Source organism: Thamnophis sirtalis, unplaced genomic scaffold (genome assembly GCF_051295495.1).
Source record: "Thamnophis sirtalis isolate CommonGarterSnake01/CBP01778 unplaced genomic scaffold, rThaSir2_p1.2 scaffold_4, whole genome shotgun sequence".
In the NCBI taxonomy this organism is placed as follows: domain Eukaryota; kingdom Metazoa; phylum Chordata; class Lepidosauria; order Squamata; family Natricidae; genus Thamnophis; species Thamnophis sirtalis.
This window is the reverse complement of record NW_028261384.1, coordinates 99,790,157-99,810,668: the sequence shown is the minus strand read 5'-3', so window position 1 is coordinate 99,810,668 and position 20,512 is coordinate 99,790,157. Positions and strand designations below refer to the sequence as shown.

At 35.5% G+C, this 20,512-nt stretch overlaps 1 protein-coding gene across 2 annotated transcripts in view; it reads right to left on the bottom strand.

Annotated features, from left to right (window-relative positions):
• KPNB1 (karyopherin subunit beta 1) overlaps positions 1-20,512 on the bottom strand; it is a 38,704-nt gene that overhangs the window by 7,485 nt on the left and 10,707 nt on the right. For both annotated transcript variants that reach the window (XM_087713567.1, XM_087713568.1), the window contains exons 6-16: positions 18,240-18,299; positions 17,128-17,217; positions 16,647-16,757; positions 14,224-14,325; positions 12,917-13,141; positions 8,693-8,884; positions 7,888-8,018; positions 3,926-4,073; positions 3,364-3,435; positions 2,619-2,763; positions 615-697 (exon numbers count right to left, since the gene is read on the bottom strand). In XM_087713567.1, coding sequence (XP_087569693.1) covers positions 615-697; positions 2,619-2,763; positions 3,364-3,435; positions 3,926-4,073; positions 7,888-8,018; positions 8,693-8,884; positions 12,917-13,141; positions 14,224-14,325; positions 16,647-16,757; positions 17,128-17,217; positions 18,240-18,299 — 1,359 coding nt within the window. The remainder of the gene's footprint in view (positions 1-614; positions 698-2,618; positions 2,764-3,363; positions 3,436-3,925; positions 4,074-7,887; positions 8,019-8,692; positions 8,885-12,916; positions 13,142-14,223; positions 14,326-16,646; positions 16,758-17,127; positions 17,218-18,239; positions 18,300-20,512) is intronic.

Here is a 20,512-nt window from a genome sequence, read left to right as displayed (position 1 = left end):
TGCTTATGTGTAAATTATTATTAACATTTCTTTTCTGCTGGATATAAAGAATTGCTCTAATATATTTTTATTAAAATGTTTATTTTATTCTACTTAAATAAATATACTTAAAAATGAAAAAACATAGATAATTTATACTGCAATCTTCTATTACAGGGAAGCTGTTTAGCTTTTACTGATATCAGAACCGTAATTAACTTTTGTCTTCCTTCTCCCACCACCAAAAACAATGATCTTTCAAACCAGACTTTCAAACCATTACTTTTTAAAAAAGTGTTATCACTTGGATTATGTTATCATAATCCAATCTCCAGAAAGTTGCCAAACAGCATATCATGGACAGGATAATTCTAAAGCAATTACAATAAATGAGAATACCTAATTAGAGAATGCAAAAAAAAGGAGAGGGGGATGGAGGGAGAGAGAAAGAAAAAAATGTTTCAGCTGCTAACAGCCTCAAGATTCAGAGAATTTAGATTAAACTTAACTTTGTTATATTGACAGCTATCTATGAAATAAATCCTGACAGATTCTGAAATAAAATTACTGCTAGGTATTGAAAACACTACTTAATCTCATCCAATTGCTTTTTAAGACAAGGAAAAGGGCCTTACCTGATATTCAGCATAATTTTTTAAACCAATATTCAGAAAAGGTTTGAAGGCCTCCATGTACTTGAGAAACTCCCCTCCTAACACTGAGCAAAATTAAAAATTAAAAAATGTGAGATATCTAAAATTAAGACGTTAATATCCATAGCTTAGATGAATTTGTGGCTCTCAAAACTCTAGGGATGTTAATTCACCCATATATTTCCCCAAAAATAAAACCCACCCCAAAAACAAGCCTTAGCCTAATTTTCTGTGGTGGGCCTATTATAAGCTCTATCCCAAAAATAAGCCTGGGGGATGGCGTGGCCAGTACGAGAGGCAGCCAGTGTTCAGGGGCCAACAGTGTCTGGCAGCACCCACACCCACTGGCCCTGGCGCAGTACAAAGACCAATAAGTCTGAGCGTGGAGGCAGAGGAAAGACGGGTGATCCAAATGTGCTGCATGGCTACTGACTCATGGGAAGCTTTCGTAGCAGCACTGGCAGCAGCATAAAAGATGGAGGAGGCAGATGCTCCTGATGCCCCAGGTGGGTGCCTCTTTGACATGGCCACAGGGAAGCTGAGAAATGGTGGGATGGAGTGGGCAATGCCTCTGCCTGGCTCTAATGTGCACTTTTCACCCAGAGGAAGACGAAGCTTTGGGTGCTTGCAAAGGGGATGCTTTGAAATGAGCTAATTGCTGTGTTTCAAACTGTTCCCTTTGCAAGCACACGAAGTTTTGAGCCTCTGACATTTCTCCGTCCGGGTGAAAAGTGATTGGACATTATGGGGTGCAGTGCTTGGGAAGGGAACAAAGTGCTTCGTTCCCAAATCCCTATAGATGATGAAACATTTTTGTTTCAGCGCCTCCAGTCTTGCAATCCTGTGCAGGGAAGGCAGAGGTTTGCTCCAAAACTGCGGCAGAGGATTGTACAAGACCTCTGCAACTACAGTAACATTTCATTTGCTGGAGGAGGAGGCTTGAGTGGCACCCACGAGGCAGCTTTTCCTTGGATGGAATTGCCTGCTGCAACCATCACCATTAAGTAAGGAGAGGGCAAGGCGCATAGGGTGTGTTCCTTGTGTTTCTGCTGCTTTTGTGGCCACAATCAGCGGCAAAAGCGCCCTAGCTTGCTGAAGGTGGTGGTCGGAGCAGCACCCGTGAGGAAACTTTCCTGTGGTTGGAAATGCCTGCTGCGACTGTCACCATTAGGTAAGGAAGATATGAGGCATGCCAGGCGCATTGCTTGGCCTGCTGCTTTTGTGGCTGCAATCGGCCGCAAAAGCAGCAGCGCTTGCACTGGGAGGTCTCAGTGGGTAACACTGAGTTTGGGCCTCTTGCTCCAGCAAGAGGGGTACCGGCTGAGGGAAGGCCAGGGAATATGGGATTCTGGGGCTTTGCATCTTCACCACCCTCCTCCGTGCTGCTGCAGAGATGCCACGGAGCTTGCACAGGGCAGAGCTGGAGCTGGAAAGAGTGTGCGGAAAACATCTCGACGCCTGGAGAGACAGAACAAGAGGCAGTCCCGGCCCACACTGGCTCAACTGATCCAAGCAGCCACAAGGTGACCGAGAAAGGGCTGCCTCCTGTGTTGTCACACCCACCCCTTCATTAGGGCTTATATTTGGGGTAGGCCCACCCAAAAAAAACCAGGCTAGGGCTTACTTTCTGGATAGATCGTATTTTGGGGGAAACACAGTATTATCTGTTCCAAATTTTATCAAAATAAAACTTTGAATCTGTTCTACCACCTCACCTCAAAATATACCACCTCACTATATTTTTTACTACCTGTATTGGAATCCAATCATTAAAATGTTCTTATAATTTTTGGATATTATCTGGTGGCCCTCATCTAGTCCTCAGCCCACAAATTTGTTATGTCAGGACCAATATATAAGTCCTAAATGTGCAGAATAATCCCAATTGTAACATAAAACTAAAACATGGACAACCCGAACACTTATGTATTCAGAGAGCCTTCAATGTTTAAAAATATCCTTTTGACTAGCAGAGCAAACCTTTACCTTCTACCAGAGTACTAACAGCCATGAGAGCATCCTCTTGGACACCTCCTGATCCTGCTGTACTTTGGAACATCCTCAAAAGAGATGCCATCACCACATCTGAAATCTGCAAAGCGTCCTGGTGCTGGACCTTGCGAAGGACATTCTGTTTGATGAAAGTTAAGATAAAAATTTATCTGGAAGTTTTTTTCTATTCCCCCTACTACTACGTTTTTTCTTATCTTGTGAATAGGTATGAACTGGAAAAATCTATAAGCAAGTATTTAGTAATAAATATCTCCTACCTGGATATTCTCCCTTATATGCTAATTTAGTCTACACATATTACTAATATTTTATCTAGCAAAATACAATTGAACAACGATAGTTAACTTTAGCTGCGCATCTGCTAGGACAGGCTAAATTTACCTGCGCAATAGTTCATAACTTTTCTTGCTAAAGTAGTGAGAAGTTCCACCTCTTTCTTTGTCATACTAGTTCTGAGACCAGTTGGTAAGAGGTACATATCCAAGATAATTCTTGCTTTCAACAATGCACCAATGTATTACTTTCTTTTTCTATATACCATTGACTTTGACAAATTGCAAAGAAAAAAAATCAAATTTGAACCAAGAGGGCATTTAATCTGTAAAAAGTTCAATACAGATGTTTTCTTCTAAATATTACTTATAGTTCTTATACTGAATGCTTTAGAGTATACAGCTGTAAACACCTTTACAATCAGGTAATAAAGTTACATTCTTACCTGCAATGTAGCACAAAGTAAAGACTGAAGATCATTAAACTGGATTCTGTCACTTGTACTCTGGATATGAGACTGGAGAGAAAATAAAGTTCAGCATTTGAAATGTTCTTTAAAACTTTTCTCTCTATTGAAGATCTGACATATATTTAAAATTAAGTTGCTTGGGAATAATAAGACCTACAGCCAGAACAAATTCTGATCTTAAATGTGCATTTGAACGAGGATATTCATTGGCCAGCTTTTCAAACTGAGAGGTTTAAAAACTTGTGCTAGGTTTAATTAGAATCTAACAGTGATCACTGAATCATAGGCATGTGGATGCAATGGAAAACCCCAGTACAGGTAATCCCTCATCCAATCTTTAGCCCACAAATCTCTTTGACAATCAATATTTTAATTTCAATCTTGACTCAGTCAATTTTTTTTACAAGAATCACAGAAAGCATGCAAAACATCCATGAAATAAAACATAAAATATACAACTCCCCAAGTTAAGCTTTCCTGTTCTAGAGATCACCCATTTGGGCGGATACTATCACATTTTTCAGACATCCAAGCTAACCTCCATTTGGAGCACTTGTTGCAGCCGCTCCATGATAACTAAAGTTGTCTTCTGAACAGCAGGATAACAGTCTTTGGCGCTATTTTTCACAATTTCCATCAGAGCTTCATATGCAGCACTCCTTAAGTTGTTCTGATGTCCATCAGGCCTAAAACAAAAAAACAACAACCAGGAATTGCAAGAGTACATTATTACAGACACAATTAAATGCCAATGAACTATCCAAAAGGCTATCCATTGAAGTGGCACATCAATGGAAGGCAGGATAAAATATTCCATTTGGTTTTTGGAGAAGGGATTAAGGCTGGAGCAACGATAGAAAAAAAAAGTTTTTTAAATCTGCCATTGGAAATGAATAAGCTTCTAGCAGTGGCCCAACATCAATCCTAGTATCCTAGTGTTAGTTTTGAAATCACGATAGCACATTATACATAATTCAAGATGGCCAACCACAAAAAAGGATAAATACTGCTTTCCGTGACATATAACACTACTTGTAAATTGTTTGGTATGAGAAAATTGGATCAATGGATCATAATGCAATATATTCCATGAATAGGTTTTTTTTCCAGGAAGATTAATGGATATAAAATGTATACTGCACATGTACATCATATTTACAATTATTGTATAATAATTGTGTTGCCTGTGAAATATACAGAACTCAGCATTTTGCTCTTTTGTTAGCTCAAGTGTATATGACTTGAACAGGCAGATATAAAAAGTAAGTCTCAACTGATATTTACTATTTTTATATGTCAATTTTCTATAGATCAAACAGAGATAGCACTGGTTGCTGCTCCACTAGTTTTGGGATTCCAGGATGAAAACTAGGGTGGTGGTGGTGATGTGCTAATGGTTTATTGTATTATAAGTAAATGACAAAACAGTCCAAATATTTTGGTTAGGTTCCATTGGAACACAAGTAACACAAAATGTTCTACCACAATGTACTGGGTAGGCTATTTAACTTCACGCTCAGAACAAAATGGTTTTTTGTTTGTTCAGTATCATTTCTATTCTATTACTATGCTATTAGAAAAAAAGTCATCCATCCAAATCAGGAAGTCTCATTGAAGCATTGCACTTACCACATCTCTTAATATTTATTCAAAGATTATGGAATAAAATACATTGAACTAATTTTAAATCAGATCGGGGGTGGAGGTGTCACTATTCAATAAAACTTTAGAAAAAGTCCCAAAGGTGCTTTTAAAGAGGCAACTGTACTTTCTTGTTTTTATTCAATAAGCTTCTTCAGCTCTAACTGGATGGCGGCAAATGGAAGGATTTATATTACTTGCGGACAGCTGGTCATTTGCATTCTTTTAGAAAGTTGTTGAGGCCACAGGGAATTTGTCTGTATTCTCAGGGTCACTGAACAGGGTCACCTTTAGGACAACAATTAACCTTGATGACAGATAATATCTATAGACATTTAGTTATGCACTTTGGGATGAACACCCTTCAAATGGTACAGGAATATGAAGAGATTTCCATAAAAACTGCAGACTACAGGAACCATTTGCGTTTCAGTTTGAAATGCAAGACAACACAGACTCACCCCCAGCAGCCCGCACCTGTGTTCAACAGTGAAGGGGCATCCTACAGAAAACATCCTACAGAAAGCATAGTTCCACAAGACAATCCTTTCAGCAGTCCACACCCATTTGCACTGATCCAGAGGACAGACAAACCCCCAAGTGATCTCAACGACTCTCTAAAAGAATGCAAATGACCAGCTGTCCCTAATATAAATCCTTCCATTCCCCACCATCCAGTCAGGGCTGAAGAAGTTATTTGGATGAGAAGAAAAATGTCTTCAAAGAAAAACAAAAAAGTCCAGTTGCCTCTTGAAAAAGCATATTTGGGACAACCATGATCTGGTTGACTAAGAATCTCCATAGACATTTACAGAAAGTCTAAATTTTTTGTTTGGCTGAGACAAGAAATGTATGTCTATTGTTTCAGAGTAATGTATTTTCTGTTACAGCATCCCAATGTACCCAAACTAATTGCTACATGGAAGTCTAATCACACACCAACGTAGTAGTTCAATACTTTATAAGACGCTGGGTGTTAAGACTAGATCTAGAATATGATCTTTTACAGCAAAACAAGTAACAGTACAGGTAGTCCTTGGATTTTGACAGAAATTGCGATCATTAAGTGAAATAATCACAAAGTGCAATGTGTTGCTTAGTAGAGCAGTCCTGGCAGTCTCAGTTGCCATTGTTAAGTGTGGATTGCACAGATTGCAGAGTACCTTATGTACAAGTATAATCTTTATTTTCATTGTACTTAAATACAACGAAATTGGTTTATTTGTGATCATGAATCCGGCACAGGACACACATGCTTACTTTAATAATGATCAAGTGATCGAAGGACATTGTAAAGGTCATAAATAGCTGTAAAAGTTATTTTTTCACCACTATCATAAGTTTGATTGCTGAACAAAAATTTGGTAATTGAATTTTAAAAAAACTTGAAAGCTGGTACTGAATTAGAATAAAATCACATTAAATTATGCAAAATGGATTATTCATAAGCATTGCAGAATTGCTTGCAAAATGTCTAATAGTGATGAAACAAGAGTATTCTCTAAGAGCTGTTAGCTTGTAGAATCAGATAAACATATAACAGAATCTGAATTATATTGATTCAGTTTGGAGGCAATATATTATTGAAAAAAAGTTAGTTCTTGTTGCAATAACCAGGTATGTATAAATTTACCTTCTGTAAGCATTAAGTAGTAATAAAACAAAATTCTCTTGACCAGACCATGAATGTAGTAAGTCAGGAAATATGTCAAGCAAATAAATAGTTTAATTGGATCAAGTAACTTACATAAAATATATATTTAATAGTGATTTAAATAATTCTACATTGTTGAAGTATGTTTCTCTGAAATTTTCTAATGGATATGGTAGTTTTTTAAAAATTGTCCTGGTATTTTGTAAATGAGATCTAAAACCTACCACTACAGGTTATACCCTAGATTCAACAGTATAGACATCTTTTTTTCCCATGAAACCAGGAACTTTAACTGCTTCAATGCATATTACTGATGGGTAGGGAGGGTGGGGGAAAACCAATGAAGACTTAGACTTTATTTTTTATTTTGGAAAGAAAATCATGAAATCTAGGCAAAATAAAAACCCTGCTACTAATTTTATTCTAAACTGCTCTCCCAGTTCTAACCTGTCAAAGACATTGGAGCTCATAATAAAAGAGGACAAACTATTTTATAGATCATTTTTAGATACAGACAATATTTTAAACTGAAATATAAAAAGATGAAGGTGCAAAGCTTGCTTAAAATGTACTGAATTGCTTTAATACTATGTCCAAATGTAATGTTCCAAAACATTGCAAAAGTTAGTGAAAAATCAGCTAAATTTGTTGCAAAATCAAGTGTTTAAAATCAGAGATTAAATGCAGATTTTTCAAAGTGCTTATATTTTATTGTTCCATATGCTTGATCCTGAAAAAAATATCTGTCCAAGTTCTATATTCTATCGAAACAGGATCATAAACCTGCAACCTAAGTAAATTACCTGTGTTAAATAAACTTGCATGATTTTTTCATATTTTCTCTTATATATAATTTGTGCTGCTTCTCTTGTTAATAGCTTAGAACTTCCAAGTAAATTCCAAAATTCTTTACCTCTACTGTATTGTTTTAATGGACATTACACATACATTGAATTTGAACTTTGCAACAATATGGCTGTGCCAAAAGCTGCATATCTGCACCTTTTCTGCAATTTTGTAATTATAGTTCATGTAAAGGATTCCCAATAATTATAAAACCAACCTATCACCAAACCAATATATCACTATATTACACCTTACCCATCAGAAGTTGTGGAGATTTTATAAAATGAAACTCTTGAGTTATTTCCTGAAGTTCATTGGACAGCAGACATGTTCAAATGGATAAAGAATTATTAAGTTACCTGTCTGTGGTCTCTAAAAGTTTTTGAACAATTAATTCAAAGGATGAGGATAAGCAGTATGTTGCAGGCTCTTCTTGATCATCAGGCACATCAGCAGCTTCATAAGCAGCTTCTGCCAAACTAGAGAAAGCCTGAAAGATATTAGGTGTCAGTAATTTAGAAGTTGACAATTTAAGGAAGATTCCTATTTTGGTAAGTTACTGTTTTCAGCCTAATAAATTAATTTCCTAATGTTGACTCCAACCTTGCATCTTTCTTTAACATCTTCCTGCTCCATTATTTGATAATTAACAAATCAAAACAATAGGCCCAACCACATTTTTTGCCCTAGCACCAGTTTTATCAGTAAGTTTATATATATTATTCTCAACTTATGACCATTCAAATAACAACCTATCGAAGTTATGATGATGCTGAAAAAAGTAACTTATGACTATTATAATATGCCTCAGTCAGATGATCAAAATTTGCACGCTTGGCAACCAGAATATATTTATGATAGTTGCATTATTCTGAGGTCACTTGATCATATACAACCTTCCCAGGGGGCTTCTGACAAGCAAAATAAATGTGAAAGCCAAATTTGCTTAATTACTACAATGATTTAGTTAACAACCATGGCAAAAAAAATCATAAATACTTAATTACATTGCTTAGTGATAGAAATTCTGGTCCCAATTGTGGTCATAAATCAAGATTACTACCTGTAGAGAGGTACAGAGGCAAGTGTAGATTCAAAACAAGCCTCCTTTTTCTAATTTATCCAGCACTCAAATGTTTATTCAGAATAAGAATTCTCACTTACCCAGCATACATTGGAGGCCACTCTTGGCTCTGCACTCAAGCCTTCAATTAGACACTGCAGCAACGGAGCAAGATAAATATCATTTATGGCTGCCTCAGGTAACAGCTCACAGATCCGACCCACGGTCCAGGCGGTTGTATCTCTGACTACAACACTGGGATCCTTCATTAACTCTATAAGAGTAGGCATAGCCTAGGAGAAAAATGGTCCACTGTCAATCTGTGTTAGACTTTTCATGTCTAAAGTAGTCTTCAAAATCCTTATCTTTCCAACTGTCTCCTTCAGCTTTTCAGTTAGATCTCAGGCCAGGCATGTTGTAAGGTATATTCTTACCAATTAGACCCATATGGAAGCATAGGCTATGCTAATTACTCCAAAATATTGAATAACGTAACATTATAACTAAAATATATCATATAGAGATTTCAGGTTCAATGATTTGTAATGAAATATTCAGTATTCAAATATTGAACAAGCAAACTTGAGCCAATTTAGCAAAACTTATGCACAATAAAAACTAGCAGAATATTTAATGAAACTTAAAACAATAAACAATAAAACACAGACAATATTAGCATCTAATGTCCAGATACTGGGATTAGTTATTAATAACCAAGCAAAATGAAACCATGTCTGGGACACAATACAAGTAGGGAAGGAAAATACTGGACATATTAAACATGAAAGCTTATACGAGATTTTTTTTTACTATATGTTATGGGCATTTATTTGTCTAATTTGGGTACTGTCCAGTGTACTCACAGAGACACTCTGGGCAGCATACAGTTAAAAACATAATATCCTAAAAACCATATAAAATGATACCTTAATAAAAGGAGATAGTAAAAACAAGGATAAAGTTGAAGTTAAATGGCAGAGGGAAGACTACGAAGGTGCCAGCCAACCTGAAGTTATTATTTATATACATACATATGTATACACTGTGTGCAATTATTAGGCAAGTATTTTGACCGTTTTTATGCATATTTTCCACAAGCTGTATAAATACAGCTTATACAAGTTGTATAAATTTGAATGCTTAGTGGATATAAGCATATCAGATGATGTGTATTTATGTAATGAGGGTGTAGCTTAAGGAGATCAACACCCTATATCAAGGTATGCATAATTATTAGGCAGCTTTTTTTCCTCAGGCAAAATGAGCCAAAAAAGAGATTTAACCGACTCTAAAAAGTCGGGTGGGCAGCACTCTTGAAATTGCTAAGTATTGGGGCTTGATCACAGAACCATCAAATGTTTTGTTGCATAGTCAACAGGATGACAAAAAACATGATGATAAAAAGATGCACATTAACTGCCAAAGATTTGAGAGGAATCAAACGTGAATTACCAGGAACCCATTATCTCCCTGTGCTGTCATATTCCAAAACCTACCTGGAGTGCCCAGAAGTACAGATGTTGAAACATGGCCAAAGTAAGGAAGGCTGAAACCCAACCACCTCTGAACAAGACACATAAGTTGAAACAGCAAGACTGGGCCAAGAAATATCTGAAGGCAGATTTTTCAAAGCTTTTATGGAATGATGAGTAACTCTTGAAAGGCCAGATGGATGGGCCCATGGCTGGATCAATAATTTGAGCAGAGCTCCACTTCAACTCAGACACCAGCCAAGTGAGGTGGGGTACTGGTATGGGCTGATATTATTAAAGATGAGCTAATTGGACCTTTTCGGGTTGAAGATGGACTAAAAATCAACTCCCAAAATTAGTGCCAGTTTTTAGAAGACACTTTCTTCAAGCAATAGTACAGGAAAAAGTCTGCATCTTTCATGCAGGACAATGCTCCACTGCATGTATCGAAGTACTCCACTAGGTGGCTAGCTGGTAAAGGTGCTAAAGATGAAAGAATAATGACATGGCCCTCTTCCTCACCTGACATAAACCCTATTGAGAATTTGTGAGCCCTTCTTAAATGGGTGATTTATGGTGAAGGAAAACAATACACCTCTCTGAACAGTGTCTGGGAGGCTATGGTTGCTGCTGCATAAAAAAATGATCGTCAACAGATCAAGGAACTAATAGACTCCATGAATGGAAGGCTAATGACTATTATTGAAAAGTAGGGTGGTTATATTGGTCACTGATATTTTTTGGGGGAATGTGAGTAGTGTTTATTTGTATATTTTGAGTTGTTTTTTATTATTCTCACTTTAACAGATGCAAATAAATGAAATGGAAAAATGTTCATTTTCATTTAGTAACATATTTCTGCACAATAGTTATGTTATATAGTTGTTCAATAATAGTGTACACATAGATATTCTCCTAAGAAAACCAAAATCTCACTTTTGCTTTTTACTTAAATATTCAGCTTTGAGATTTATTAATATTTTGTCTGACTGAGAACACTGTAGTTGTTCAATAATTAAATTAATCCTCTAAAATTAGACAACTTGCCTAATAATTGTGCAGTGTATGTATACATAGATGAAATTTTTTAAGTTCAATACTGCAATGGCAAACTCAACATAGTACCAGAAAATCTTTATTTTCTGATATGTTACTTATCTGATATGTTACTAATTTCAGACTTAAATATGCAGAACATACAGTAATTGCAAAATTGACAGCATATATTCATAACAGAAATTTGACAATTTAAACAAGAATGGCTTCCATATATATTACATAGTAGTACTTTTTATTTAGCAACTGCAGTTAGGACTGGGAACTTGGTTGTTAAGCGAAGCAGTTATTAAGAAAAATTGAAAGTCTTCAGCTTTCTTTTGCCTTTTCATTACTGTGAACGGATCTAAATGAGGCAATGCAATTAGACAATTTAAGCATTTACAGTATAGTTTTAAAGTTTCTAGAGTACATTTTTAAAGGGAAAAAGAGTGGAGCTGAAATCAGAAATACAAATGTATATCAGACTACAATAAAGAAGTTAGAAATTAAATATTTATCTATAAGGTTTTAGTAGTTCTTTTTTTAAAGTGGAAACTTAAAAAAACAAAATGGTGGAAACTTTGGCACTCTTCAAAAAGATCTCTAAAAACCTTTTTGCTTATTGTTAAAAACTTCAAGTATTTTCTTTTTTATGGATAATTTGTCACTGCCAAAGTACTGACTGCTAATTGTATATCTTTTGTAATTTCTTTGTCCACTTACAGATATCACGTCTTTGCATCATTTTTTAAATTTTCTCACCTGATTTAAATATAATTAAAAAAGAAATCCTTTTCACAAATCTCAGGATGCAATTTGGATCACAACTGGAAATGGTTCTTTTTCTATCTTTGATTCAATGCACTCAATGTAAAGGCAATCACTAATCCCTTGAATTAGGCACAAAATCAACTGAAAGCAACTCTAAAGTAAGTCTGATATGCCAATCACTTTCAGTTAAAATTACTGGATCTAGGGGAAAGGTAATGCTATAGGTTGTTTTGAATTGCTGTAATATATATCACAAAGGGCAGGAAAAATATAGTTCATTTATGACTGCACTAATATTGCTTTGCACTAGTTCTGAATCTTTTGCTTTGTCGCTAGAAAGATGTCCCTCCATTGGCAGTTCTCAGAATGAAACAAGACCAATGCAATACTAACACAGAATACATTTAAGAATTATATAAGTTCTTCTGTATTTATTTTTAGAGAGTAATATCACAATCTGATGTGATTTGCCAATATTTCAGCTAATAAAAATATGTTCTTCAAATATTGTGGTTTGTTCCTCATCACTTACTCCTCAAAATCACTACAGAAGGCAGAGGAGCCCAATCACTTCTCCAATCACAAACAATTAAAGCAGAATGTGATAATAGTTGCCTTTTCTTGTCATGGTATCCTTTTCTGGGAGAAAAATGGAATGGAGACTTTCTGAGAGGCTCCTATCACTTTATAGTACCAGAGCAATATATTATGCTGCAAACCTTTCAGACCTTTTGTACCAAACAATGGTTGCACCAACAGTATTGTTATTGTGGAACACACTCATTTGATCAAAATAATGACAACAAATCAAATGCGTAGTACATTTAACATAAATTCATTTTGGCCTTAGAGTCAATTCAACATGTCAAGTACATACCTGGTCCTTGCTATTTTCCTCATGAACCTGCTATTCTCAGAATATTATGAAGTATTTTTTAGTAAAAGAGAGACATAATTAATATTTTTACAAACCAGTTATCCAGTTTGCAAGCCTTCATTTCAAAAGAAATGGACCCATATTTTTAGCATAAGCCTCTCTCTCACCTGAATGACAAGAGGTTTTAGCTGGTTTGGTTCTGGGCCTTCTAAAATGCATCCGAATGCCATGACAGCAGCATCTCGATATCGCCAGTCAATATTTTTTATGTGTTCTTTAATGAAGGGCAAAACGTGAGGCACAATGTCATCCTCACAACAGGTTGCCAGAAGCATTAAACAGACCCCAGCTGCTTTACAGGGGTTCCAGTCATCATCATCATCATTCTCATCCTAAATGGAGAAAAATGGGGAGAAATAGTATTCAGGATTATATTTTAAATACCCCAAATAATTTTATAATAAATCTGATTAGATTTAAGGTATGACAATGATTTCCCAAAATATTTGACAACCTCATAAAAATTGAAGACTTTGGGGTCCCAAATTAGGAAAAAAATTGTCTGATTTTGGCATAGCTTATCAAAATAATGATTTTCAAATTGTAGAGACTGATAAACAAAATAATTTAAAAGAGAAGCAGAAAGGGAAATAGGAAATACCTTTTAGCTCTGTTCAGGTCAGAGTATTTCTTCAAGCACCAATCTCCAACTGGACAACGGACAGTATTCAATAATTTTGGAATACTATATGGCTATGAGTAAGAGATTGCATTCATTCATAAATCAGAAGTGCATAATTCTTATTATGATGCACCACCAGTTTATGAATGAATGCAATCTCTACAGGATTACCAGAAATATTTCATAATCTTTGTCTATAAAAATATAGATTAAACCAAAAACTATCTGAAATTAGAACACACAGGTTTCTTTCCGCAGATTGCAAATATCCACAGGATATTTTAGGCTTGTTCTTATTTTTTTCACAATAATTATGCCAGTCCTTCCTAACCTGATGTCTGCCAAGATTTTAACTACCTATCTGAAAAACCAGATCAAACAATAAAATATACTAGGAGATAAATTTAAATATAGCTTGCAGAATACTAAAGTGATGAAAACTATAGGCCTAAAACTAGAGATAGTACTTTGGTTAATGACTTTTTAGTGACCAAAGTTACAACTACACTGAAAAGTAACTTTATAACCAAGTCAATCTCCTACAACTGTTGCAGTTTTCCTGGAATCACATGATTGAAATTCAGGTGCTTCATAGATGGCAAGTATTTACAATCTTGCAGTATCTCGCAGTCATATTCAGGCTCCACAACCAGCTTCCAACAGGCAGTCAATGAAGAAGCAATAACCCGATGTCTTAAGAACCACGGCAGAAGTGAGGCTGTACATCTGTTGTTGCTCATCCCAATGATGACCTGAACAATGGAGAATGGTGCCAACATATATATTATTTACCTGTTTTGTCAATGTTTGTGTCAGAATTGGGACTAGATACTGGAGAGCACCCTTGGCATAGAATTTACTAGTATGCTCTGGAGGCCGTCCTTGTTCTGCTGCCTGCAAAAGATAATACAAATGTCTTAATTTTAATTAAACATGTATTTGTGCCCCTTCCCTATCTGAACTGAGATGTGTACTTTTTCCTTTGAAAATCTCTTGAGAATAACATTATACTGCAAGATTGTTTGCTAACATATATTTATGCAAACGACCATGGACCTACCTGGGAAGAAAAATCTCAACAATTGCAATTTTCGGTAGGAACATCTGGAAGGTGAAGTCTCCATCTTTTTCTTTTGTTTTTTTAAGTGTGTCTCAGTTTTAACTACACATTTTGAAGTTTCCTTTTTCCTTTTATCTGTAACTGTTACTCTATACTGTTGAATGCTGGTGTATTCTAATCCTTTGCTTGATTTTAATGTGCATTTTTTGCATCTTTATATTGCTTTATTTTGACTTCAAGATTGCTTTCACTGTATGGAAATTAATAGTGATTTTCTAGGATGTGAAAGTGATCGGATTTGATTTACATTGAATTTTCACTACAAGTATTTTATATTCTATTACTTTTTAAAAGATCTGGTCTTATTTCTTTTAACTTCTGATTAGAATTTGTTTTCTATTCAGTTTTCATTGTGAGATATATTATATCATTTTTTTTCTGTTATGGTACATCTATTTCCATCCTTGGCAGAAAATGTTTCTTTTTGTGAAAGCTCAGTAATAAGAGCTTTTCCATAATTATTCCTAATATATTGCATTAAAAATGCAAATGATAGACAAATTTATTGTAAAAGCCCTTCAGTAGCCTTTGAAAAAATGATTTTTAACTTAAAAGCTCAAATTGAAAACTTAAGATTTAAAGTTTGATAAAATAATAACCAAAAATGATATTCTGATACAAGTAACAGCAGCTAAACCACACTTGCAATCAGATGATTGGAATCTAATTTGTTAGATTTATAGATTTATCTAATTTGTTAGAAAAATAGATTTGAAGGAGGAATCTTGTTTGAAAACAACAGGTTTGTTTGAGAAAGGCACACAAATTCTAAGCACTCTAAGACAGCAGAATCAATGCATGATGTCCTGGACTTTTTAAAGAAACTTCTGAATGTTCTTCATAAATAGTCTCATATAGAGTGCATTGCAGTAACTGAATGAGAGGTAAAGAGGACATGAGTGACTATTAGCAAAGCCCCATACAAGAATGGGTGCAACTGGTGCAAATCTCTGAGATAAGAAAGATCCTCCTATACATAGCGGCAATCTGCTCTTCACACCCAAGTCCAAGGCGAACCCAAATAATGCACTGAATCTCCATAGTAAAGCTTCCCTACCCATACCAAAGATGGAAGAAACTTGTTCCCAGGCAGACTAAAATACCAAAGCCACTCCATCTTGCTTGGATTGAATTGGAACCCACTGCAACCCACTCAAGGACCCACAGACTCAATATTACATTTGGGAATGATAACCAAATAGTGGATTTATATATGATCAATAGGCTTGAATTATGATTTTTTTTATGAAAATGAAGTTCAAAGTCAGTTGTTAAATGCAACAAGCCAGGTACATGATGGAAATAAAGCATACTTAATGAGAAATGGAATGCTTAGCAATGGTTCAAACTGAATAATAAGAGAATAAGACAACAATGTATGTTGTCTTCTTAATTGTTCAATATATTCATATAAACGAAATACTGGCACCAATATTAAAAAATGTATGTAGTTGGAGATAGAAATATGAGCGTGTAAGTTTGTGAGCAGGCAATGCTATTCTGCTTGTTTAAAACCTAAATTATTTTTTTTACTAAACTCTATATTAAGTACAGGTTTGAAAAGTAATCTATCAAATATCATGACTATGTTTGGTTTTTTTAAAAATCAAGTAAAGTGCAGCAAGTAGGTAAAACCTAAAATAATTTTGAATTGATAGAACATTTACTGAAAATGGGAAATTGATTGAAAATTTTTAAGATTTGCAAATGCTGATACAAAGCTCCAGGTAGTATGTGCTGTGTTGCAAGAAATGCTTGTCAAAAACATGAATGTAGCAACTGGTGCGTACCTCTAAGATGTGAACCAATCATGAGTAACGAACGTTGAATTCAGCAGAAACAGGATGCTATTATAATGCTATTATAATACTTATATGTGTGAAAATCTGTCTATAATCTTTCAAACATACATTGCAATGCAAAAAAAACCAACTCTCAAGTGTTAGCAACCTTGGGTCTCAACATTTATAGATGTATGCATCACTTTAGTCAGCGTGGTGCATGATGTTTCATCATAGACCAAAGATTGTTGTAAAACAGAATTGTCATAATTAGTAGTGTCACAAAATTTAGTATTTGCAATTCTTTAACTTACTTCTGAAGCTTCTATAGCCAGGTCCATTTCTTCATCACAGACATTTGACCAGAATTCTATACCTTGCAGAGCCACTTCATCAATATCACTTTTCATGGCTTCAATTGTGATCTTTAGAAAAACAAAAGCAGTGTTAAACCAGTATTTTCTGCGCCACCAGGGAACTTACAGTAATTTAAAGCACATAAATTAAAAAAGATAATGCTTTTCTCTGCCTGTTGTGTCCGACTCTAGGAGGCAATGCTCATCTCTGACACAGCCAGAGACACAGTTTCGGTGGTTGAGGATGGCATAACTATATGCCAAAGGTAAATGGAACGCTTATTTTTCACCGAAGTGAGACCTATTTATCTACTTGCATTACATGCTTTTCAACTGCTAGGTTGACAGGAGCTGCCGTTAAGTAGATGTTCACTCCATTATGTGATACTTGGGTCTCGAACATAATATTTTATCTCAAATCCCACTTGTGAATACTCACAGCAAAAAGTGCAGGGCCCATATATGTTTCCATGTATTGATAATAAAGGGACATAATCTTCACCAAGTTCTGCAAGGCAGCTACTCGCACCTAAAAACGAATAACAGTAAGAAGAAAATACCAATGACTCATCTTCCACATGAATGAAATAAAACTAGTATTCAAATTACTTTAACCAAATATTTTAGTTTATTTCTAACTTTAAAATTAAACAGATAATGAAAAATGGGAAAAGAACTACAAAGCACTGAACTCCGAACAATAATTTTCCTATACCCATGATGGCAAACCTATGGCATGAGTGCAGCAAGTGGCACACAGAACCATCTCTCCGGGCACGCTAGCCATCACCCATTGTTCTTCTGTGTTCCAGCACCCATCTATGCCCTGGCTAACTGGTTTTCACACGTGCAGAAGCTTCTGAAACTGGAAGAACAGACTTAATGCTGGTCTCCACGTGTGCATGTGCATCAGCTGGTCATTGCACATGCACACGTGCCAGAAACCAAAGACCAGGTGACCGGTGCACATGCACATGCTAGAAACCGGAAGGTCAATTGCTCTTCCGGTTTCTGGTGCTCCCGTGCGCACTCCCATTTCGTCACTCGGTGCCGAAAAGGTTCTTCAACACTGTCCTATACTATTTCTGACATTATAGCAACAGACTTATCTACTATTACCTATAAAAAGCAACAGTTTCTTTCTTAATATATTTTTTTCTTTTACTGAACTAGCTTTGCTCATCCCTTATCATGACATCCCTTTATTTAATAAAGACCACCTCAAAACCCTAGCCATCTACGTAATGTTGTAATGCACATAATTACTCATTTGTCAGTTAATTTGATTATAACCAAACTAAATTTCTTTACTTTCACAATGTGTCACTCCCTATGTCATTCCCAACCACCTTTGTCTGAGGTTAATTTCTTTTGGGATAGATATCTATCATTGGTTTTGTTTTTATATAACTCCAGGAACCATTTAATGTATTGATAACATTGTATAAAATATTTGGTGAACAATCAGTTTAAAGCCTTTGCCATCCTTTTTTTAAAACAGCCTTATACTGTTCGTACATTAAAACCTTGGAAAAAGTGTTTCAGGCTTACCCTTGTATCAGGACACTGTGTCGCTTCACAGACTACTTGCATGATAAAGTGCCTTTCAGACTGGAATTTTTGAATAGAAAGAAAAATGCAGAATTAGTTTGAAGTTACCAAGCATACTTCAAATTAAAATAAGGTAAACAAAATATACAATGGTATATACTAGAATCCTCTGGCACTCAATGATTTGACTTGATATGTGCTATCAAGTAGTTTTCAACTACTAATAATCTCATAGAACTTCTCAATGATTCAAATTCAACACACAATTTTATTTTATCAAACCAATGCAATGGTAAAAAAACACCTTTTCAAATATTTGATTGAGAATACATGATTGCAATATGGCAATGTTTTTCATATAATACTTAAAAGCCATTTCAACCACATACCTTTTCTGAAAGAGTAAAATTCTTGAGTCTACTAGAAAGTTTTAAAGTTCCAGTTTGAAATAAAATTATTTTAAAGTTATCGTTTACTACAGATATTACACAACTGTACAGTTTAAATATAAAATTGTTTGGATAAAGTAAGTGCAAAGTGTAAGTTACTCATTAGACAGTCAATATATTTTATTTCATCTTTCATTGACTTGAACATTGGTTTTCATTCGTATTTTAGGTCCCTAATGGTAAAACAAAATCCAAATCCAAAAGGAAGACCCTAACTGAAATTCCCTGCAACTCAAAACAATGTACTTATCGTATGACTATTTCTTTCTAAACTTGTAAATTATACTCTGGTAAATAAATCTTCATAAACTTTCAGAAACAAGCACACCATGCATCTCACTGTAACATCAGAATCATTTTTATACTGGTTCTTGTTAATTTGGCATTCATAGCATTTAAAAAAATGTCTTACTAGAAGCAAATCTAGAGAAAAGCTTGTAAGTGTCTCATAAAATGTTCTGTCTCTAGCTGGAACAATATAGTGTGTGAAAAAGTAGTCATGCCTTTTTTTAGTTTTTCTGGTGTTTTGCATATCTTTATCAATGAACTATGTAACTATATTATCATGTGGTTTTTACAAGGAGTTTGAGTGAATAAAATAATACCAAGTTTTGGAGCCTGTTTCATTTATTTCATCAACAAATTCATCCAATATATAATGTATCAGAATAAAAAAGTAAAGCCAAATACTTGGCACCAAACGCTTCCAATTAATAGTGGTCATATTACTGCATAGGAACTGTAAAGCATTCTCCCATGGCAAATTGCTTCAATTTATTAACACTTAGTTTTCTAGCACAAGCTTGTTTTATGCTCTGTGACATTTCTAGGATGATCCTGACATAGCTACAGGTAGTCCTTGACTTATGACTGGAATTATTGTTAAGTCCTCAGACTTCCAACCTGGGAGAAGCCGAGTTTCACTGATTGGTTCCAGCGTGCCGGGGGACAGGCGCGCTAAACATAGCCGTGGATTGGCTGGCTGCCTGATAGCGGTCTTACAAATAGCCATCAGACGCCTCTCTTGTTTGTCTGTTATAGTTCTATGTTAGCTTGTTCGTTACCTGACAAATGCACGCCCAACAGCGTGCCGACAAAACCACGGCGATAAAACCGCGACATTGACAGCGCGCCCATAAAGGCGCGCCAACAGAAGCACAATTAGGGTTAAGGTAAGGGTTAGGGTAAGGGTAAGTGTTAGGTTTAAAGCGCGCTTTTGTCGGTGCGCTTCTGCACTCATTCGTCGGTGCGCTTTCAAACTTGCGGTTTTCTCGCCACGGTTTCGTCAGCGCCCTTTTGTCGAGCGTGCATTTGTTGGTGAACCTAGCTTGTTAATAAATGGTTCAACTGCAACTGGTGTTACCTCGGTTTGTGAACAAAGCAATTATGGTCATAAGTTCAATAAGTAAGAGGGTCATCACATGACTGGGTCATTTTATGACTTTTTGTGATGGTTGTAAAGAGAATCATCATGGTTATTAAGTAAATCAAAAATGCTGATTTCCAACAAAAGACATAAGTCAGTTACATGACCGTAGGACACTGCAGTTGTAAATACAGGTCAGTTGCTAAGAATCCAAAATGCTATCACGTCTGTAGGGTAGATGAGGGGTCTGGCAGTCAGAACTTCAATTCTGGGTCATAAGTACCTTTTTGGGGGTGTCATTATTTCGATTAATGACTGCTGTCATTAAATGACAACTCCTAAGTCGAGGACTACCTGTTTTCTAACATATTATTTATTTTTCTTCATCCATTACCTTATAGATTATATATTATATGTTCATTCTCTTATAGATTAGCTTATATGTTATTTTGCTGCAT